Source organism: Amblyomma maculatum, chromosome 3 (genome assembly GCF_055883805.1).
Source record: "Amblyomma maculatum isolate TAMU_Amacu chromosome 3, ASM5588380v1, whole genome shotgun sequence".
NCBI classification, from domain to species: Eukaryota; Metazoa; Arthropoda; class Arachnida; order Ixodida; family Ixodidae; genus Amblyomma; species Amblyomma maculatum.
In genome coordinates, this window is record NC_139346.1 from 77,403,437 (window position 1) to 77,426,944 (window position 23,508).

Genomic DNA, 23,508 nt, shown 5'->3' on the forward strand with positions numbered 1-23,508 from the left:
GTCTAGCTTTGTACCTTCAACAAAAAGCGGCTGCCGAGACTGTGATTCGATCTCGAATCAGAGGGAAGAACATATACATGTCGTATTCATGGCATCAAATAAAGGTAAATGCATTGTGTGGTGTTCTTAACTGAATAATAAAGGGACTGCTGTGACGAAATGCATGATGGTGTATAAAGTATTATATATGATAAGGTCAGTGCGACAGTGTTCCCTATTCGTCTATGCTAAAGGGTAAACATTCGCTTTGACTGAGCTCCTTAAAAGATGCTGTTTTCTTTCCTAGCCGGGAATCATAAAGCCATATTTCTGTGATCAAAATTTTAATAAGCGATTGTATATCCATGATGATTTTGTTGACGTGAGCAGACTCTCTATTTCTCAAACGTCTAAGCGCGTCGGATCTCCCGTACCCAAAGGGCATAGAAAGACACTGCGAAAAGTAACATGCTCCTGACAACTAGTTGAAAACAGTAGTTAGCAACGTCCCTTTTGATCTACCTGACCTTATGCAGGTTTTTTGTGTTGTTTGGGTTTGTAGCTATTGTTGCTTTTATAGGTCCTTCAGTGACCATCATGCACGTGCTTGTAAGTCCTTGCTCGAGTGCTTGCTAAAGGGCATGAAATGGCACCGCCCAAACACAATGGCTATCAAAAGATGACGACAACAATTGTTGCTATCATCTCATTCCGGCAACCTCTCCTTAAAAAGATGTGTTAGTTCGACTGACTTACTGACACGGAACGCCAGGCGGCATTCATTACGGTGGACAGGCAACTGGGCACACCTCGCGGCATTTCAGGAGCTGCAAGGCCACTGGCCGGACCGTATATAAACAGTGAGTGCAAATTCATCAACTTGCGAAATGTCCTGCACACAACAATTCTCAAATGTTCTTGCGCGTGATTCAATGTCCTAAAGACAATAACATCCATTCTTCTAGATAAAAGCATTGTTACGCAGACAGAGTGATTTTCCTGGTCATATTGGATCAGTATGTTCAACGCGAAACACTATCCGCATATAAATCGGTTCTGCATTCACTTCAAAATAAATAACCCGTTTCTGTTTATATCAGCATAGCTTTACCGATACCGGAGGAGAGTTTACGGATCTGAGATTCTGATATTTCTAACAAAGCATATTGGTTTTAATGGTTTTCAACCAGGTGGCTTAAAAACAAAGTACCTTAATGAAGGGCACTCGACCGAATAAACAACAAGCCGTCACATTTCGTATCGCTAAATATTATCTTCTCATTTTATACATACAGTGTTATTTGGATGCGCTATATCTGCTTTACAGGTTGTCGCAAGGTGCCTTTGTGCAAGAAATCACTAGTAGGTGCGTTTTATTTTGAGATATATGTCTTATCTCTTGTTCTTCCTTTTGTTTTTATACGCGAGTACAATAATTTTCTATTTATAGCATAATTCGTGGTAAAGCTATTTTTTGCGTTTTGCTCACTCACTTGCACTAGAATTTCCTGATATCAAAAACTACCATTTATACACGCTTAGTTTTGGTTTACTTGCGATGGTTTATCTTCACATCAGAGGGCTCCAGCCCGAAGAATTATGCTGCCTCTGTCTTTATTTTCCATGACAAGTGTTCATTTCAATGTTCCTTGGTGCTGCCAAAAACCGTAGGGAGTCCCGGGCTTTGCGAAGCTGTGAACGGGCACCTTTACTTAGGGCCCATGTCATCATCTACGACATGATGGTCGAATAAACAATATTAATATTTGTCCATCGTCTATCACATGTCGACCGGCTGATCTCAGGGGTTTATCAGAAGCTCTCGAGTGTTGTCGTATTAATGTAACTTCAATATACTGAGAAACTCTCGTGTGTTGTATAAATGTAACTTCAATATAACGTCAGGTGAAATGACTTTGACAGCGAAAGTCTATGTTATTACTTCCAGTAGTGACATTGCGAAAGTACAGGAGTGTTTAGTTTGGAAATAATTGTAGCCAGGGCCAATAATGAACTAGTAACGCCAACGGGCGCCGCAAACGTGCACCGCAATGTTTATTCAATCGCGTTAGTGGAATGGCTCTAGAGGGCGCCACTTGTTCAAAAATTAGCCATGTACTCGTATATGAACCATCAGTTTGCCTTTTTCATGTCCCACTAGAGAACTGTACCTATGCTGCTAAGACCCTATCAGCTGACATATTGGCATCGTCATTTGCGGAACCGTCAACGAATGTTGCTACCGATCGCCGAGAAAGCGTTCTCGATGAAAAGGCGACAGCCTTCAGAAGCGTCGAAAACGCTACCCACTGAAGAAGACAGAGAACGTGATGGCGTAAGGAAGCACTTGAATCTATGAGCACAAAGCGTTTTGAATGAGAACACGGGCCATGAAAGAAGCTAAAGGAGGCGATGTGGAGCGAAAAGTCGGAAACGGAGTGGTCGCCTTGTGAAGTCGACGGCAGAGTGCTTCACTGATAAGGAAAACGGATGCGCCCGTGTCGACGAAACCGAGAACTGCGGCGCCTTCTGGAAACACATTGATAAGATTAGCTGGACAATACGGAGGACTTGGAAAATTGAAACAAGCGCAGTCCTTGCTCCTTGAACTGTGACTGTTAGTTTCCCTCTACAGCACAGAAAGGACGTCGCTGTATCTCAGAAAGCGATCAATGACGAGGAGAATGTGATTGGCGATTGGTATATTTTTGGCGATCTTGTGATAAGAAGTGAGGGCCGGGTGGAGTCGTCTGCGAGCGTGGCTCGACACCGTACGGACAGGATCACATATTAAGGAGGGAAGCTGGAAAGCACTGACGACAAAGACGTGTAACATGGCCCGGCCGAGCACAGGCGTAGCAAATCGAACTGTTGTCTGCAATACTCCAAGGATACGTAGGTTGTGGCCGGACCCTCGAAAGACGGGCATGGAACGAATGCTCAGCCTGCGACGGAGAATGTTAGGCAAGAACGTCCACGTAGGAATCATCTTTAGGTGGGCGTGGCAGCCTAGCCATTACTAGGGGATTCGTCAGAAGTGCCGTCACAGGCGACCGCGCGGGTTTAGATGGGAAGACAGTGACGTGATTCTTGCACCACCGGAGTATGGCATGGGCCAAAGACGGAGGCAGTACAGGAAGCACGCTGCCAGTTTTGAAAATGGGGAATGAGTGAGAGCTGCCGTGCGACCTGTTCAAGAACAAAATGTTGAAATTGCTGAATCAGCAGACTGTCTTGAGGTGTTGTAGGACCACCCAGGGCAAATGCGGTTTTGTTGCACACTCCGGAGCGCCGCATAGAAGCGCGCTGATAGCGGAGCTTGCCGTAGATCTGGGAAAGCTTTACTTCAGTGAAGGTGGTACAATTTTTTGCTAGCAGCATCTGAAAGGCGTCGTCAGCAATGCCATTGAGGATGTGATGAATCTTATCCGCTTCCGGAATGACTGGGTTGAGGCGTTTAGAGAGGTCAACAATGTCCTCAAAGTGACTCGTGAAGGTCATTTCAGCGCCGTCGTTCGGCACGAATCTTGCGCATTGCGGGGCGGCCAAACACTAAAAGGAAACTCTTTTAGTACGTTGCAGTACTAGCCGCAATCGCGGGTTTCGCCGATATCTGTCCGAAGCCGCTCACTCGCTCTCTCTCTCTCTTCGTGAACTTGAAGTGGAGAAAGGGAAGGTGAAGCGCGCGTCGCGCGGCTCAGCATTAAGGAGGTGGAGCGGCCGCAAAGCTGCAGCACAAGCCTCTCTCTCTCTGTGTTCTTCCGTCTCTCCCTGAACTTGAAGATGAGGAAGGAAAAGTGGCGACGCCCGCATTACGCGAATTAACACTGAGGTGGCGGAGCGGCTCCATAGATGCACCCAGTGAGAGAGTAATACAGTGAGAGAGGGGCGTGTCAATCGCGCACGTGGCCGCCGTCACAGGGCAGCTTTGGACAAGCATGTGAGCAGTCGTGTGTCGCTCGCATGTCCTCAACTTCGGCATCTTCCCTCGCATCAGTCCCTCCTCAGCCTTCACGGACAGGTGTAATGGTGTAAGGAAAGCTGAGAACAGGCTTTTGCTTCGCGTCGCAGTGAATAAAGCCAGGCCGTCTGGCACTGAGGCACAGGTTCGCCGTGCTGAAGTACAACGGTTACAAAAGCAGCGGGATTGTGAATTCACTGATTCTGATATTGCAGCTAAACGGTGAAAGAACCTAGAAGCACAAATAATGAGTAAACGTGCCGAGCGTGCTCAGGAAACAGCTCAAGACCCTATGCGTCATCGTGAAATGGGTGCCGAAGCGAAGAGGAACAAACGTGCGGTAGAAACTCGAGTACAGCGGGCTGCGCGACTGTAATCGATGGAAAAGTAAAGCGGGAGAAGCAGTTGCTAAACTATGCAAATCAGGCATAATTCTTTTTAATCAGGCCAAGGTGACGTTCGTCAGTAGACTATTATGTTAGTGAGCTAGTAAGAATCATCCCATTTGTTATAGGTGCTTACTCTTTCATATGTAGACAGCCAGTCGTGGACATCTTGGTCAGCCATGTTGCTGAAGAGCAAGGCAATATAACAAAGAATGTGCTTTGAGCACGCGGCAATGTTGAAGTGGTCTCGTCTTGCATGGGGACACAGGGGCCAGTATATGTCTTCGCGGTTCCAGTGTGGATGGGAACGATCCAGCACCTCCACCAATTTTAAAACTACGTTTGTTGAGGTAGCTGAGATGAAGTGACTTGGTAAGGAGGATCTTACAGCGCGCTAGGCGTACTTAGTCTTTGTCGTCGTCACCAACACACTGGTGCATGTCAGTGGCTGAAGAAATGAGGATCAGCAAGGTACAGTACAAATAATATTGATTCATGCCGCTAACTACTGAAAACTTTATAGCGTATTATTACTACTTTACAAGAATTTATAGTTAAGCTAGTCGGTTACGGTACATTGTTAAATATTCTAAGGCTCAAACAACAGGAGGTACACGAAATGCCACTTCAAAGAACCAAGATGCTTTTACCGCATTAGGCAACGGTCCTACAGGAGAAGAGTTAGAGACGACACAATAAATGTTGTTTGCATTTGTAACGTTGATAATGCTAAAAGCCACAGACGGAGTTACTTGCCTGTACAAAAATGAACACCTGTATGGACTGATTTGCACCAGCTAAACAATCAAGGAACACAGCAGCGGTGATAGATGCCATCGTGCTCGTCCGTCGTTGAACTAAGAATGCCAGTTGTACTCATCAGGGTTCAATTTAAATTTAGAAAACAAGAGTCTAGACCAACTGCAAAAAAAAAAACAAGAAAAGCATTGAGCAATGTTGAAGCAGACACACTTGGAGGAAATCATTCGGCATATGTCTCGGTATACCTTGAGCCATAAAAAGGCGAAAAAAGCGCGTCCAGGATACATTGAGAGAGAACAAAGGGAGGGCCTTTCTGCATTCAAGGAGCAAAATATAAGCAAGCATGTCAGTGGTGCTTGGCATAAATAAATCACGATAACAATTGTCGCGGCATTACTGCTCTCGTAAAATTGTCATTCATCATTCGAAATAAACAGAGAAGGCTTAAGAAAAATATCACAATTGTAAGCGCCAATGCCATTTATGGGTATAATATGGATTAAGGTACACAACATGCACGATTTTAGGGCGCGTGCGTAGCCACTCGGGTGCTTTCACACCGTTGGGAGTGACTTCGTTGTCGAGAGCTCGACAAGGGAAGGACTTTGCATGGGCCGAACTATCGGCTTAACAACGTTTTATTAAGCGACTTCCAAGCCCTGATTCGGCCTCCATTCTTGCAGAGTGCGTCTCGTCGGCCGCGTTGCAGTGTCGCAATGCTCAACGGTGCGAGTTGCCGGGTTTCATTTTCGCGCTGAAGGTAGGCAACGAGGTTGGACTTGTCTGTGTCTGTGCATCATCCCATCTAGCGTGGTCGTGGGCTCCCGGCCATACACAAATTGAAGTAAGGTGGACCTGGTTGTCTTCTGGGCGACGTCGATATAAGCGATGAGCATGAACAACGATATGTCCCATGTCTTGGGTTTGGTGTTGACGAACATGGCAAACGTGTCCACAATCGTTTTTTTAGACGATCTGTAGCTCGTTAGTTTGCTTTAGATTTGGATATGGTACATCATATCTAATTTTTTTATGAAGCAAGGGGAAGATAAACATATATAACCTCTTATAGTACTACAAATATGTTTAAAAGAACACGCTGTTGCGTTAAACTAGATATCTTGGACAGCGGGTCCTTCTTTGTGTTTTTGTCCCTCAAGTACATCATGACGTCTAAGTTTTGTATTTTGTCTTTACCAGTAGTGCTAGATTCATTGCTCGTTATTTACGCAGACGGCTTGGTTTCATTCCTTTCGTTCCATCATCCTATTCTTCACGTACGTCGCGTTTTTTCGCCTTTGAATATATGGCAATATATCGGTATTCAGTTGTTAATCTCAATGGGGGAAGCTGGTAGCCGTGAATACCATATCAATTTTCAAAGGCACAAATTCTTATATTCTCAGACCTTTCGAAGCGAGGAGTTCTGATGCATTATTCCGCACAAAACGCAAACTGAACGCAACGTTTGCGAAATTAAGCTAGGTCTAGATTTGACGTGAGCTGAGAGGCGTTGTAGTGACTATGGCGTCAATTTCGAACAGTCTCCTTTGCTGATGTGTTGCGCACTTTAATTCGCTCTGCTGCCCTCAGTACTAGCCACTACGCAGTTGAAAGTACGGACCTTTCTCTTGACCCAGACATGTGGCAAAAATGTACAGTTTGGCACAATATGCCCTGAATTCGAACTTAGCGCCTCTGTCCGGCATCAATCCATAACGCTTATTTTGACCAGAACTTCGGTTTCATAAGGACAAAAGCGTCGAATGTTCCCTTCCTCCAGGGCATGAGAAACATTCTTTTACGTTTAAAAATTTTATATAAGGTCTACATCTTCATAACTTTGTACTTTCTACTAGGAGTAACCACCAAACGGCAATAATTAACGACTCAATTAGTGAGCTTCAGCTAATGAAACATAAATTTAGAAGAGGCTTGCTGCAAATAGGGCCAGCGAGGGAAGCAAGTTTGTTCACACAACTCTTTTTCTCCGCTTTAAACTGGCTGTTGCCAAAAATTGATTAAACGCTTTGCTGACACACCCTGTCGATGCCAAACTAGTTTTACAGCTTAAAGGATGTCAGACAAACCCTCAAGAAAATTTCTTCTCCAGGCTGGCGTCAAGGAGAAGGAACGCAAAAGTCCAGCAGAAGTACAAGTTTGGTTTTTGTGTTCAGTTCTATAGCAAAATATAATTATCAGTAAGATTGTGAAGTTTCCAAAGCGAAGGTGGTTCGCGGCAAAAAGGCAAATCCTTATGCAGGTTCTGTCCAACTAAAGAATAATACTTCAATTATTCAAAACTTTATTTTTAGCACGGGGTGATTTATTTTTTTTTTTTGTTCTTACTATGTTTCGACAACATGTTCTGTCATTTTTATTTTAATTTTCAAATTTTTGTTTCGTTGAGAGTACTCCTCTACACCGCTTTATCTTTGGTCTGTTTTCGTGATATATTGTTACGACGGGGGTTTCACGTCGGAGCGCTGCACAGGTATGGGAGGCAGACAACTCAGCTGGTGAACGACTGCAAGTCTGGGCACGGGCACGAGAGTCTCTTCGTCTTTCTCAACTTTATTTTTCCTTTCTTCATCTATGTGTTTTCCTCGTCTTCGGGATTGCTACATTTCCCCCCGGGACAGCCGAAGCCCCCCTGGGTGAGGGAGTTAGTCGTTCTCACGGGATTGGCACGGCTTCGTCCGGGCGATATAAGCGAGTTCCGTTGTAGCTGAGCGACGACCACTTGCGGTCATGTGTGCGATTTCGAAATTAGGTCACTGACGTGGTCGAGGACAACGTAAGGGCCAGCGTAATGCGCCAACATTTTCTGGGCTAAACCACATTTTCGTAAAGGTCGCCAAAGAAACACTAAGTCTCCAGGTACGTAAGACACATGGCGATGCTGTCTGTCGTATCGAGCTTTGGAATGCTCTTGCGAAGCCAGAATCCGCAAACGGGCGAGACGGCGAGCTTCTTCGGCCCCACAAAGAGTTTCGGCGATGCAAGGTTCGTCATGGACGGAATAGGGAAGAATCCTCTCGAAGGAATACCGAGGATCACGGGAATAAAGAAGAAAAAACGGGCTATAGCCGGTCGTCTCATGCGTTGCAGTGTTGAAGGCAAACGTTTTAAACGGCAGTATTGTATCCCAGTTCTTGTGGTCTGATGCAATATACTTAGAGAGCATGTGCGGTTGGTGCGCTCCGTCAAACCGTTGGTTTGACGGTGGTATGGTGTGGAGTGTGGAAATGTGACGAGCACAAACGGAGAAGCTCTTCCACGACATCTGCCGTAAACTGCCGACCTCGATCACTGAATGTCACTCGCGGAGGCCCATAGCGCAGGATGACGGAACGGAGCAAGAACATGGACACGTGGTGAGCGGTGGCTGAAGGAAGAGCGGCCTTTTCGTAGTAGCGGGTGTGACAGTCGGTACAATTCACGATCCAGCCATTTCCATCGGAAGATTTCGGGAAGGGACCCATAAGGTTGATTCCAACTTTCTCAAATGCACCTTGTGGTGGAGTCACAGGATGCAGAAAGCCCTGTGGCGTGGATGTAGGACGTTTGTGCCCTTTGGCATTCAGTGCAGCCCGCCACATATCGCTCAGTTGTCTGGCTCATCTTCGGCTAACAAAACCGGTCGCGGGCACGGTGGAGGGTTCGTGCACAGCTCAGGTGACCGGAAGGCGGGTCTTCGTGCATTGCACGCAGGATGCACGAGAGGTAATTCTCGGGAACCACAAGTAGAAATTTTGTGCTGGTGCTGGATCAAGACATTTTGTACAGAAGGTCATCAGGGAGACAGAATGGGCTGGTAGCTGTGGAATCCCGCGCAGCCGCAAGCAGTGGCTCGAGGCTTATGTCGGTCTCTTGCGCAGTGCGCAGAGCCGAGGCGTCGAGAAACTCGGGAACAACGTAGGAGATGTAGTGATCGAAGTCAGCAGAGTCGCATTCGGTCGTGGGAAGGGGGAGACGTGATAGGCAGTCTGCGTCGGCGTTTTTGCGACCACTCTTGTACGAGGCAGTGATGTCGTATTCCTGCAGACGAAGGGCCCAGCGTGACAGACGACCAGATGGATCACGAAGGTTGACGAGCCAACACAGGGCATGATGGTCCGTCACAATCGTGAAATTGCATCCATATAGGTAGCCCCAAAACCGCTGAACAGCGAAAACTACAGCGAGGCACTCTTTCTCAGTAGCAGTGTAGTTACGCTCAGGTTTGCTGAGGGAACGGCTTGCATAAGCAACTACATGCTCTCCGGTTGCCGAACGTTGCACAAGCACAGCACCAACACCAATCACACTTACGTGTGCACTGGCGTCGGAGCGGAGGGGTCGAAGTGCCGTAGTATGGGATGTGACGTGAGCAGAAACTTTAGCTGGTGGAAAGACGCGTCACAATCTGAGGTCCAGTCGAAAGGGACCTCCTTTTGTAGAAGGGACGTCAGAGGGTAAGCGACGTCGACAAACCTTGGGATGAATCGTCTAAAGTAGGAGCACAGCACCAGACTACTGCGAAGCTCCTTTTGGTTCTAGGGTCTTTCAAATGCTGCAACTGCTGCAGTCTTCTGTGTATCTGGCCGAACTCCATCGCGGTCGACGAGATGTCCGAGTACCAGCGCTTGACGCTTGCCAAAACGGCACATTTTAGAATTCAGGACAAGGTCAGACTTCTGCAGGAAACCTAAAACAACAGCGAGTCGCTTGTTATGTTCACTAAAAGTCCGGCCAAAAATAACAACGTCGTCTAAATAGCACATGCAGATTTCCCATTTCAGGCCATGCAGTACTGTGTCCATAAATCTCTCAAAAGTGGCCGGCGCATTACATAGGCCGAAGGGCATCGCAATAAATTCAAACAGGCTGTCGAGAGTAACAAATGAAGTTTTTTCTTTGTCAGCGGGGTCCATCGGAATCTGCCAATACCCCGATCGCAAATCAGCCGAAGAGAAATAAGATGCAGAGAAAAGGCAATGTAAGGCATCATCGATGCGCGGGAGAGGATACACATCCTTTTTAGTGATGGAGTTGAGGCGATGGTAGTCGATGCAGTACCTCCATGTTCCCTTCTTTTTGTTTTTACCAATATCACGGGAGCAGCCCAAGGACTGGAGGACTCCTGAATTACGCCCCTGCTCAACATGCCTTTAACTTGCTCGGTGATCACCTTGCGCTCTGACGGCGACACGCGGTACGGCTCTTAGCGGATTGGATGGGCAGATCTCTTGTTAATCCTGTGGCGTGCGCGCGACAGCGGAAAACGTCGAGAGCCGTCGGATTGCGCGAAATCAAAGACGGACATGTGCTGGGACAATAGGTTCTTCAACATCTGTCGTTATGAGGTGTTCAACGATGCGCTGATCATCGCAAGAAGCTTCTTATCAGCAGATGAGTTAGCGCTGGGGTTATTAAAGGAAGAAGTAATGAGAGTAACATAATTCGGGAGAGCTGCGCTACATGAAGCTAGTTTAGAGAACGCTGGAAAACAACTGGTTCCGGCGAGCAATTTGTAGTCCACAGTCCGGTACGGCCCTCTTTCATGCAAACCAAACAATGCGGCACTAATAGATTTTTCTTAACACACTGTAAATTAAGAGGCGCCACAGAAACCTCAAAAGCGTCATTACCAGGATGGGAGCAGGACTTCTGAACGCACACTGAAGAATGTGGGGGTATGACGATTTCATCACAGACACACAAAACGTCTTCATAATTTGACGTCTCTTCCAAAAATTCACGTGGGAAAGAACCACTAACATTTAGCTCTCCAGTTCGGCAATCAACTGTAGCGCCGCACATACGCAGGAAGTCAATTCCCAAGATTATATCGTGAGTTGATCGGGGCAGTACTGCAAATTCCGCGGGAAATACTGTACCCCCCAACGAAACTTTAACTCTGTATACCCCAACCGGTTACAATAACTCTCCCCTTACTCCATAAAAATTTGCAGTTTCGTCCCAAACAAACATAACTTTGTTCTTTAAAAGGTTCTTAAAATCTAAACTGAATACCGAGATAGTAGCACCAGTGTCTACCAACGTCGTCGTAGGTAAACCATCTACAAGCACATCAACCTTGTTCTTTAACATGCACACACACGGAGGAATATAAGGTAGCAGCTGACCTCACCTTTATTGGCCGCGCTGGCTAGTTTTCCTGCGTTGGTGGTGGAGATCGGCGCCGTGGTGACGGGGAACTGCGCACACGAAATGACGGAGGCGGCGTCACACTACGGTCAGACGCTGGAGATTGGCTGCGGAGTCCTTCGTTTTGAAAACGGCCCCTTCGGGATGAACGTTTGGGCCGATAGCTGTCGTTGTAGGGCTGGAAGGTTCGTCGGTTCGATGCCGTCGGAGGATTCCTGAACTCTGCGCGTCGATTGCAGTAGCGGGAAATGTGACCCGCGACACCACATCGGTAGCACACTGGCATAGGCCGATCAAACAGCTGCGCTTCAGTCGACTCTTGCGAGGTAGGGCGCGACGGATAATGAAATGTAGGCTCCGGGTCGACGTAGCTTTCCCGCGGTAGGCACGGTGTACGATTTAAGTAGGACCCAGTGTCTCTGCGCTGATAAGAGAATTGCCGGGAAATCTGGTTGGGCCCTGGTCGCAGGGTGTCCAGGTCTTCTCGGAAGGCGAAGTCGGTGTCATTGGCTGGTGTATAGGTCGACGTTGGTGGGCACGTACGTGGCTGGAAAAGCGTATGCTTCATCCGCGAAGCCAGAGGGCGGCCGGGCAAGCAGCTCACGTCGGGAAATTTCATCCCTTACGATTTCACGAATGGCGCACAGGAGACGTGGAGATGGAGATTCTTCGACGCTGGCCATGGTAGTGACATTTGTCAGTCGCCCAAACTTCGGTGTAACGCGGCGTGTCTTGAGGGCCTCGAATGTCCGGCAGTGTCATATAATGTCGGTGACTGAACTCAAGTTGTCTTAGGCAGTGAGGAAGTGGTAGATGTCTTCCGCAATGCCCTTGAGCAGATGGCCTACCTCGTCCTCCTCGGTCATCCGACTCTCAACGGTCTTGAATAATTTAAGCACTGCCTCGATGTACGTTGTGCAAGTATCACCTGCTGTCTGGGCTCTCTGAGAAAGTGTCTGCTCAGCCTGCCTCCTCTTTGCAGTCATATCGCCAAAACATTCTTTGATAGCTTCCACAAAGCCCTCCCAAGTGGTCAGAGAGTCTTCGTGGTTCTCATACCACATCAATTTGGTCTGCATTAAGAAGAATACGTCATTCGCTAGTTTCGCCACCGAATCCAAGCGGTTGAAGCGGCTCACACGTTCAAAGTGAGTGAGCCACTCATCAGCATCTTCCCCTGCTTGACCGGCAAAATAACGAGGCTCTCGAAGCGGTAGCGTCGCATTTGAGACTGCTCAGTTGTTTGCTGCATTTTCAGAGGAATGGGAGGAAGACCAGCGAGGCGACGGCTCCGGCGAGACTCCAGCGATCGAAGATGCGTCGTGAGGGTATTCGTACCCCGCACCTCCACCATGTTGTTACGACTCTTTTTCTCCGCTTTAAACTGGCTGTTGACAAAAATTGATTAAACGCTTTGCTGACACACTCTGTCGATGCCAAACTAGTTTTCCAGCTTAAAGGATGTCAGAGAAACCCTCAAGAAAATTTCTTCTCCAGGCTGGCGTCAAGGAGAAGGAACGCAAAAGTCCCGCAGAAGTACAAGTTTCGTTTTTGTGTTCAGTTGTATAGCAAAATATAATTATCGTAAGATTGTGAAGTTTCCAAAGCGAAGGTGGTTCGCGGCAAAAGGGCAAATCCTTATGCAGGTTCTGTCCAACTAAAGAATAATACTTCAGGTATTCAAAAGTTTATTTTTAGCACGGGGTGATTTATTTTTTTTTTTTGTTCTTACTATGTTTCGACAACATGTTCTGTCAGTTTTATTTTAATTTTGAAATTTTTGTTTTGTTGAGAGTACTCCTCTACACCGCTTGATCTTTGGTCTGTTTTCGTGATATATTGTTACGACGGGGGTTTCACGTCGGAGCGCTGCACAGGTATAGGAGGCAGAGAACTCAGCTGGTGAACAACTGCCAGTCCGGGCACGGGCACGAGAGTCTCTTCGTCTTTCTCAACTTTCTTTTTCCTTTCTTCATCTATGTATTTTCCTCGTCTTCAGGATTGCTTTTTCTTGTCTTCATCTATGTATTTTCCTCGTCTTCGGGATTGCTACAATATTTTTTCGCTGTGAAGTAACTGAGACTGCTAGATCGCCATTCTCTCCCGTTGTGCATGAATGTATGCGCACCTAGCTAACATAATTTCACTTTTTTTAAGATTAGTCTATTAGGTACTTGTTTCTAATGGCGTACTAAAAAGCATGATCACGGTTTTCATATGAAAAGTAAATTTTAGATATTAAACTGTAAGGCACTCTGAAACGTTGGCGAGTAGGTCTTTTTGAGCATAATAATACAACTCTTGAAAACCTACTTTTCTGAAAGTAGAGGAAATCATCTCCACATTGAGCACCTTTATATATTAGTCAGCAAGAGTCAATGGTTCTCGTGAGTTGTGTTACTGGATCAATGTGATTTATGTCGTCGATATTCACTTTCCAAAGAGGGCAATCATTTGTGTAGGTCATTACAACGCTCTTGATAGTTACAGCTGAATAACTACTGCGCGTGTTCGCCCAATGATTTGCATGAATGAAAAAAATTGAAAAATCAATAGCAAAATGTATGGCACTAAAGTTCCCTGATTTTCTTCTTTCAGGTTATGAATACAGCATTGTTCATTTGGCTTTTGCTCTGCCCGCTTATCGAGAAGCACAGTGAGTAATTTTGATGATATAATCAAATTTATTCATTTGTACTTTTATGTATTTCCAGCCATTTGTTGTTCTTTAAGGTAGGTGCGCCAATTTTCATCAAACAAGTATAACCAGCGAAATATTTTCCTAATTGCTGCGCCAGCTTCCTTTTGTGCGTCCACGTGCAATACGAATAGGTTATCTTGCGAAAGATCAAAAATCTGCCGGGGCTCACCATGCATTTCCCTAATCTTGATCCCTCCGCAAGTTTGATCTCCTTCTTATGGACAGTGGGGCACATAAAAAGCAGCCGTCACACTATCTACTTATACAATGGGGCTGGTCTACTTGGTTACGCTCCCATCGTTACTCTAGAACACAAACACCTGTATAATAATTATGTGAGCAGCTTTTAACACCATTATATAAAAAAACAAAGTTCACAAAGTTAATTAGGATTTTTGGATGTGTTAAGGGGACAGTCGGTAGCCTGCGAAACCCTCGATATCATACTAAGGATTATTTTAGTAGTGCAACTCATGCAAATGTGTGGAACATGAGTAAACGGTTAATCAGAGTATGGAACCTCTGAAAATATATTAGTGCTACAAAACGCGTTGTTACTCTAAATAATGTTGTTGGAATAAATATATCCGTTTTACGATAGCATCTGTTCAAAATATTCCTAATTCAAGCCATTTTACAAAATCAGATTTTGAAAATTATATTTAGTGTTCAGCAGAATCTCGCATTGCTTTTGATTTATTATACTTATTATTTCTATCTTTAGGTTTGTTCATAGGAATGACTTCTGCAGAAGACGATGATCAAGATTTGAGTGAGTGGTGTAAAATTACCTCAGTGACTATCCACATACCTGTAAAAACCTTTTCGTCTTGTGTGGAAACTTTTCTGAACTCAAGAAACTTCAAACACATGACGAAAACATTTTTACAGGTACGTAAGAATGTCTTGATAGCTGTTTTGATAGTTTTTGATGGTAGTTGATAGTTTTCGCCGCACTGTTCAATTTATTCAAGCACACTTTAGACAGAATACAATCTGGGTTTAGTTTTTAGTGAGTGTGCGGAATGCTTCCATCATAGCATTGAAATAAACCGTACTTCGCGGAATAAAAGCGAGTGCCGAGCGAATCGAGGGTTCGAATATGTATTCAAATACCCAAACGGTTGAGTAATTTCTAAGAAGAAAGTAATTACGCATTGACATTCCCCCAAGCGCAGCTATGAGTTATTACTTCCTTCCTAGAATACTACTCAACCTTGGGGTATTACCCGAAATATTCGATCAACACCATTTTCTACTTCGAGTTATAAATTCGCTCGCGCCATAGAATTGGATCTGCTGCCGTTATGGTTAGCTCAGTTAGTAGAGCGACTGCTAGGAAAGGCTGTTGTTCTGAGTTTGACCCCCGACCAGACAAATGTTTCTTTAACTACGAAGTTTCCGAGAAAGCTCTATAGCTGAGGATCTAGAACTAACCAAATATTTTCCTAACTTCCGCACCAGCTGCTTTTTCTGCGCCCACGCACGATACGAAAGAGGTAACAATTGGGAAAGATCAAGCCTATGGCGAGGCGTACCATGCATTTGTCTAATCTTAACCCTTCCGCAAGTTTTATCTGCGTTTTATGGGCAGTGAGGCATAGGAAAAGCAGCCTTCACAATACATACTATAGTAGGGCTGGTATACTGTGGTTACGCAGCCATCGCTAGTCTAGAATGTAAACACCTGTGTATCTATTTTGTGAGCCGCTTTTAAAATCATCATATAAAAATAAGAAAATTCACAAAGTTAATTAGGATTGCTGGATGTGTTAAGGGGACAGTCGGAATGCAGAGAATATCTCGATATCATTCCAAGGATTGTTTTATTAGAGCAACTCATTCAAAAGTTTGCAACCTGAGTAAACTGTTAATCAGAATGAGGAACATTTGAAAATATAGTAGTGTTACAAAACGCCTTGTTGCTCTAAATAATGTTGTTGGAATAAATATTTATATTTTACGATAGCATCTGTTCAAATTATTCTTGATTCAGGCCACTTTGCAAAATCACAATTTCAAAACTATGTTTATAGTCAAGCAGAATCTTACATTGCCGATTATTTGGTGCATTTACTTATTTCTTTTTTTATGTTTGAGCGTAGGTTCGGCTTCTACAGACGATGAAGATCCAGATTTGAGTGAGTGGTGTCAAATAATCTGAGCGACTATCCACATACCTGTAAAAACGTTTTCGTCTCATGTGGTAACTGTTCTGAGCTCAAGAAACTTCGAACACATGACAAAAACATTTTTACAGGTATGTGGATACTTTTTGATAGTTTCCGTCGTGCTGTTCAATTTACTCAAGCGCGCTTTACACTAAATAGAATCTAGGTTTTGTTTTCAGTTATTATGCGGAACGCTTCCACTGTTGCATTGAAATAAACTGAATTTTGCAAAAAAGAAGTGAGCGATGAGCGAATGGAATGATCGAATATTTATTAGAATACCCGAAAGGTTGCGTAGATTTCTAAGAAGGAAGTAATTGCTCACTGACATCCACCCAAGTGCAGCCATGAGTAATTATTCCTTCTAAGAATTTCACTCCACCTTGGGGTATTACCCTACATATTCGATCAACACCATTTCCTACTTCGAGTTATCTATAAATCCGTTCTCGCCATGTCATCAGATCTGCTGCCACTGTGGTTAGCTCAGTTGGTAGAGCGACTGCCCAGAACGGCTGTTGTTCCGGGTTCAAACCCCGGAACAGAAGAAGTTTTCTTTAACTACGAAGTTTCTGAGAAATCTTTATGCCAGAGGAATTAGAACCAAAAATATTTTTCTACTTGCCGCGTCAGCTGCGTTTTCTGTGTCCACGCACGATACGAAAGAGATCAACCCTTGATGAGGCTCACCCTGCGTTTGCTTAATCTTGACCCTTCCGCAAGTTTGATCTGTATTTTATGGGCGGCGGGGCCGTCGCAGGCAGCCGTCACAGTGCCTACTTATGCAGCGATACATCATTGCAAAAAATTCTGTATCTCTGTGTATCTCTGTTTAACCCTAGTTGAATGGCGATAGCAACGGGGGAAGCTTCTGTTGCCTGCTACATTATTTCCTTATAACGCCATATCAGTGTAAGGTGGTACATTATTGGGGACACTTAAGCTCATTCTTTAAGAGCATGACGCGAGAGCGTAAATTACCATGCTTCTTGTTCTTCGTCTTTTTTGTTTTCTTTTTCTGCATCTTTTTCGTCTTCTTCTTTTCCTTCTTCTTCTGCTGCTCCTCCTCCTCGGCTGTTCAAGGCCAAGCGTGGCCTCCGCCGGGACCACGCGACGGCTCGAAATCTGGTGCAGTATTGCTATCCCAATAAAAAAAGAAAGTTCACTAATTTATGTAGGATTGTTGGATGTGTTTAGGGGGTAGTCGCAAGGCAGCGAATCTCTCGATATGACTCCAAGGATTGTTTTATTAGAGCAACTCATAGAAATATTTGGAAGCTGAGTAAACTGTTAATCAGAACGGGGAACATTTGAAAATATATTAGTGCTACAAAACACGTTTCTGTAAATGATGTTGTTGAAACCATTATCTCTGTTTTACGATAGCATCTGTAAAAATTACTCTTCACGCCTTTTTGAAAATCAGAATTTGAAAATTTGATTTATTGTCAAGCAGAATCTTACATTGCTTTTTATTTGTTATATTTATTGATTTCTATTTTCATGTTCGTGTATAGGCAAGGCTTCTTCAGAAGACGAAGATCCAAATTTGAGTGAGTGATGTCAAATTATCTGAACGACTGTCTGCATAACTGTACAAACCTTTCCGTCATGTGGGGTAATGTTTCTTGAGCTCAAAAAGTCGAACACATGACGAAAACATGCTTATAGGTATGAGAATACTTTTTCATAGTTTTTATTGTGCACTTCCATTTATTAAAGCACGCTTACAACAAAAGTCAAATCCAGTTTTGTTTTCGAGTGATTATGCGGAACGTTTGCACTATGGCATTGAAATAAACCGAACTTAAAGCTAAACTTCGCTGCGTAAAAGCGAGTGCCAAGAGAATTAAGGATCGAGTATTTATGGGAATACCCAAAAGGTTGAGTAGATATCAAAGAATGGAGTAGTTACTCTTTGAGATCCACCCAAGTGCAGCCATAAGTAATTACTCCTTTCTTATAAATCTATTCCATCTATGAATATTCCCCTCAATGACCAATTAACACCATTTCCCTGTTCGAGTTATCAATAAATTCGCTCCCTCCCTCATCGTATCTGCTGACCGTCCTGGTTAGCTCAGTTGGTTCAGCGACTGCCCGGAAAGATCTTTGTACCGGGTTCCATTAACAGACCAGACGAATTTGTCTTTAACTTCCAACTTTCTGAAAAAGCTCTATAGCTTTACTTTGTAGCCATATGGCGGGGCTTTGGTGGATGTCGATGAACATTTACCCCCTAATAAAACCCTGCGCAGCGTTTCTAGTTTTTTAAATAAATATTCGATCTCTCCATTCTCTTGGCGCTCGATTTTATTCTGCGAAGTTCGGTTGCCATAGAATGGCTTCGATGAGCATCCTATAGAACTTTGTTTCTCCAACTGGAGGTTTTTATGTAACACTTCGGCCACATTACAGGCAAATTGATGGGAAGCGATTTGCTTGTGTTGAAAATAGTGAAGGTTTTATGAATGGGATTCTATGGATGCAAGACGTTGCATGGTCTAGTACTGACAGGTTAGCGGATCTCGAGTTCTGATATCACGAATCCAGATGGATTACAACTGGAGGCTCATATGAAGAGGGATAAGTGCACATGGAATTGTAAACAAGCATAATCGGTAGGTCCCTGTGGACCAGGAGGCTGTCAAACGGCAGCGGTACGTTCATATCACGGACAACAAGGAGACGGGCCGCGAGCAAGGCAGGACATGAGGCAAAAACTAGCGATGGCCTTCTGTTGCAATGTTGACGTTTGAGAACTGTCTAAATGGTAGCCTTGGGAAATGAGGTTTTATCGGTAACTTCGTCGCACAACGTAAAATAAAAAATGTCCACCTGATTTTTGGAGCACGGCAAGTTTCCTCTCGGCAAATTATGAATCGCACTTGAGGATGCCGTCATGTGAGCATGACGAACTCGACCATGTCTGCATTATTGACACAGAAAACACTCGCTCCCCATGCATCAAGGGAGTCGCTAGTGGGGCGAAGCGACTGGCTGAAAACGAAAATTGTCACTCTTCTGACGGCTGCAGGTATGACGAAGCACGGGCAGAACGGCAACGACCTTTGGATACACACGTACAGGGGCCATCAAAAGTTCCCAGGCCACGGGCTCTGCTTCTGAGCAGTATAATCCGGCAGCCATGACGACCTCAAGTCTCAAAAAATCTGTGAAGGATAGAAGAAGCATTATTCTAACCCCTGAGATAATTGATATCGTTAATGGGATCGTAAGTGCCAGAATATGCCGGCCAGAAGGAGACCCTGTGGCCTGGGAACTTTTGACCCCCCCTGTACATACGCCTTTGAACACTACTTGCTTGAATTTCCTAGGTGAAAGTGGATGTTCCTGTCGGAACTGCACAAAACTCAGGCGTCCCGAATTAGGGAAGGTATTTTATCTCGGAAATGAAGGCATATCGAGAGCGCATGGTACAGCGAAGGCGACAAATGAAAGGGGAACGATAGGTCGGATACAGGAGCTAGGCGGTTATCCAAGTAATCAGTGGCAAGGCTCAAGTCCCAGAATGAGGAACTGTTTCAGTCGTTTCTCCTTTAACCTATGATGCAATCTGTACCTCCCATGAAGAGCAGGTGATAAAAATGGCAGAACGCATTAAAAAGTTTGTATTGCCTCTAAATTGTACATTTTTTTATGCCTAAACCCATATTATGCCGCTAAAGGCAATCCACGTTTACTTCACAATGTGTATAATAACTCATGGCTGTTTATTTTCAAACATCAAGGCGATATTTTTTTAAGGGAAGAGTAATGCCGCTAAACATTCAAAAGTATATTTCTTCTAGTACAGCTGCCGGCATACGGCCTTATCGTAGCGGTTCCAGCGCAGGGATCGATTATGTATGCTTTCTATGTTCAGTTAATTTGTCGTGAGACGTAGCCTTATTAGCTTCTTTTTGGCGCTAGATGCGCTCATAAGCATCTCGAACCTTCCCGTCCTTCACCTGTGTTACTGCAATATTCCAGTGCATGCAAGTCACCGATTGCGGTTTTATCTCGGTCTTCGGCGTAGCCTTTAAAACGAGCGCTGACGCGCAAAACAGGAATTATTTGTTCGACGACGGACAAACACGCCTGCCGTTATCGCCGCCGCCAATTTGCTTAGCTCTTCTCTGTGCGCAGTCAGCCCAATAAAGAGTTTCATTCAAGTGCAAAGCCAGTGTCTTTGTTTCCGGCTACCGGACCTGTCACCACTACGTGACAGTATATTTATGTATTCGCTTCACTCTAGCAACACTAATTTGAGTTCCGGTCTAAAAACGCTCTCACAAATAAGACTTTCTGAAAACTTAAATTTTTGCGCCAACTTTATTATGGACACTTCTAAATAGTCCGGTAAACGTTCCTTCTGGATCAATTTAGGATTTTTGCACGTATTAATAATCCAGAACATGAAATAGATGAGTAATAATGCGCACAAATATTCATCGTTCCGAAAGGCTATCAGTATTTGGAATTTGCGCCTGCCGTAGCAATAAAGTGCACAATAGGTGAGCCATTTGTGAAGTGTGCGCGAAAACTTTAGTTTTGAAACCAATTTATGACATGCATGTTTCTTGTTTACTGACTGCAGTGCAGCCTTTTTCCCCCTCAATACTGACATTACCGCAGGGATTTCCCTTGCCTTCACAGTTGTTTTACCAAGTGACCGAGAAATGTAGTTATGTTGGAAATTTAATGTAACCATTCTTGCTTGGAGTGAAAAAGCCTGCCGTATCTACTAATAAAAACGTAAGGTTAAGTAAATTGCTCCAGCAATAAAAAGTAAGTTCGTAGGCAGCTAAAACTTGGGATCTGAGACGCACAATGCTGAATGGCACCCACTCAAAATGCTAGTATGTCAAAAGATTCACATAGTTTAGCGACGAGGTTGTGGAGCACGACGTCGCTTGTCCATGCGAAGCCACATCTGGAGCGTCTCTGTTAGCCCACTGCATTGCCATGAGTTGGACATTAGCATGGCACTCTAAACAAAATTTAAACTCTGAAGGTTACAAGGTGCGAAATAAGAGTTGATTGATGTAACACTGGAAGTCCTGGAAGCAGCGAAGCACTGGACCTAGTAGGCGAATATGTCTACTTAGGACAGGTAGTAACCGCAGATCCGGACCATGAAAAGGACATAACAAGAAGAATAAGATTTGGATGGAGCGGATTTGGAAAGCACTCGCAGATTACGACTAGCAGCTTACCGGTATCGCTCAAGAGGAAAGTATACAACAGTTGCATCTTACCTGTACTCACTTATGGGGCTGAAACATGGAGGCTAAGAGGGTTCTATTTAAGTTGAAGACAACTAAGAGGGCTATGGAACGAAAAATGGTAGGGGTAACATTAAGAGATAGGAAGCGTGCAGAGTGGATCAGAGAAATAATTCAAGTTACTGACATTCTAGTGGAAATTAAGAAGAGGAAATGGGCATGGGCAGGACACATAGTGCGAAGAGAGGATAACCGATGGTCGCTTAGGGTAACAAACTGGGTTCCAAGGGAAGGAAAGCGTAGCAAGGGGTGGCAGAAAGTTAGGTGGGCTGATGAGGTTAAGAAGTTCGCAGCGGTCAAGTGGATGCAGCTAGCACAGATCCGAGTTAATTGGAGAAATATAGGAGAAGGTTTTGCACTGCACTGGGTATAGTCAGGCTGATGATGATGGTGATGTAAGAATATCGCTTTGTGCCAACCACAGCATTTTTTTTTGCTTCAATGGGGCAAAAGAGAGAAAACGTGTAGTTGAACAGTCTACAACCATGTATGCAGCGTAGATAGTTTCAGAACAGTGGAAGCGAAACTAGGAAAGGGGGGGGGGGGGGTGAAGTGCAGTTATTATGCACAATACCTGGAATACAATTCGTTCAGGTTTTATTATGCGCAGTGCGAAATGCCTACATGGCGAGGTAAAGTACAGGTATCCCGTCTTCACTTGAAGCCAGTGAGCGAAACCTGACTTTAAATACAACTAACACGGGCTCTAGACTTCGGGTGGAAAGTGGTGTTCGTTGCGTCTTTACAATATTGTTAAAAAAGACTTACTGGTACTCCCAATAAATCTTGGGAGTTATATAGACCTAAAATTGTATTTTGTAAGTGCTTTCTACTTACTAGAAACTTTATTTTGGGCCATAGATTATGATGACGAAGACTACGATCCGATGGAAACCCATTGTAAGTGCTTTAAGTATTGCCTTCTATGCTGTCTACAAATATTCTACGCTTACCACATTCTAATGTCTTGTATTTTCCAATGAATTTCCTGATGGCTGATATGTGCGGAAAATCTGTTAGTGATTTCCATAGGTTAAGCGCCTGAAATGAATTAAATGCATGAATGACGCTTCAGTAAAGCATTGGCAGTCGCAACCACTTAGGGCACTCAGATGTGCACTGACGTCGCACAGTAGGCATGCGCATCGAATATAGGTTCTAATATTACCTTGATTCAGTGGCAGGTTAGTTCACGAGTACAGTCATGAGCAGCCTTTTCTAGAGCGCGCCGACAGTGCTCTGCGGAGCAAGTCAGCGCCATCTAACGTTAGACTCTGGGTTTGAGTTATGCGTCCCATGCGCATGCGCGGCAAAAATAAAGCAGTGCCTGGACGTGGGTTCCCGGCCTCATTTTCACTCAGTGATTGCGCTTCATGCCACCAGGTACGCGCAGAATAATATGTGACAGCGCCCTGAAAACCAACGCGTTTCGTGCACATCACGAATCGGCTAGGCAAGTGCAGTGTGATATCGGGTGATCGCTCGGTTCAAAAGCAATTGCAAGAGATAGCGGATTATCGCGCGTTTTAAACACCATAGCAAATTATGCGAGAATCGGGCCTGGTTGGCTGTTTGGTGTATTTTCGTCCTGTCCGTATAAGGTTACGATCACGCACCATGCGTTGCAGGCATCTCGTTTGATGGCGTGTTTTTGGACCGGGTTATAAGCTATAAGGGATCTTTGGAATCTTTTCAGATATAGGAACTTGAATTCCCCCACGATAAAGTACAGGGGCGATGAGTGGTGCGTATGCAGGAACGCGCATTAATCCGCTATCAGACGCGCTTGATTGCCTGGCCATCTCGTTGCACTCGAGAAACACGGCGTAATCGCAACGCTGTGGCGACTGTCACAACCTCACAAATTAGGGTGCCTCGATGCGGAGAGTGGGCGCGAATCGAAGCACCCTATCACAAATGCAGGCAATGCGACCCTAGCGGAAAGAAAGGTACTCGCAAGGCAGGGGCTGGATGAGGAAGTGATGAGCAGGCATACTTCTGATTTGCCGCGCATACGCACAGAACGCATAGCTCAAACCCAGAGCCTAATGTTAGATGTCGCTGACTTGCTCCGCAGAGCCCCGTCGGCGCGCTCTAGACAAGGCTG

The 23,508-nt window shown here is 44.8% G+C and overlaps 1 protein-coding gene and 1 pseudogene across 5 annotated transcripts in view; one reads left to right on the top strand and one right to left on the bottom strand.

Moving 5' to 3' along the window:
* The first annotated feature begins 701 nt into the window (after positions 1–701).
* Positions 702–23,508, top strand: part of LOC146195026 (evasin P1180-like) — a 34,639-nt gene continuing 11,832 nt past the window's right edge. Inside the window, exons 1-6 of one of the 5 annotated variants that reach the window (XM_084597624.1) lie at positions 703–839; positions 13,840–13,897; positions 14,667–14,714; positions 16,048–16,083; positions 17,631–17,666; positions 22,263–22,301. In XM_084597624.1, the coding sequence (XP_084453750.1) occupies positions 13,843–13,897; positions 14,667–14,714; positions 16,048–16,083; positions 17,631–17,666; positions 22,263–22,301 (214 nt within the window). In that variant the 5' untranslated portion in view covers positions 703–839; positions 13,840–13,842. Of the gene's footprint in view, positions 840–13,839; positions 13,898–14,666; positions 14,715–16,047; positions 16,084–17,630; positions 17,667–22,262; positions 22,302–23,508 lie in introns of all 5 variants that reach the window. The other 4 variants (XM_084597625.1, XM_084597626.1, XM_084597627.1 and 1 more) reach the window with 4 other exon arrangements.
* LOC146195027 (uncharacterized) lies at positions 11,745–12,595 on the bottom strand (annotated as a pseudogene).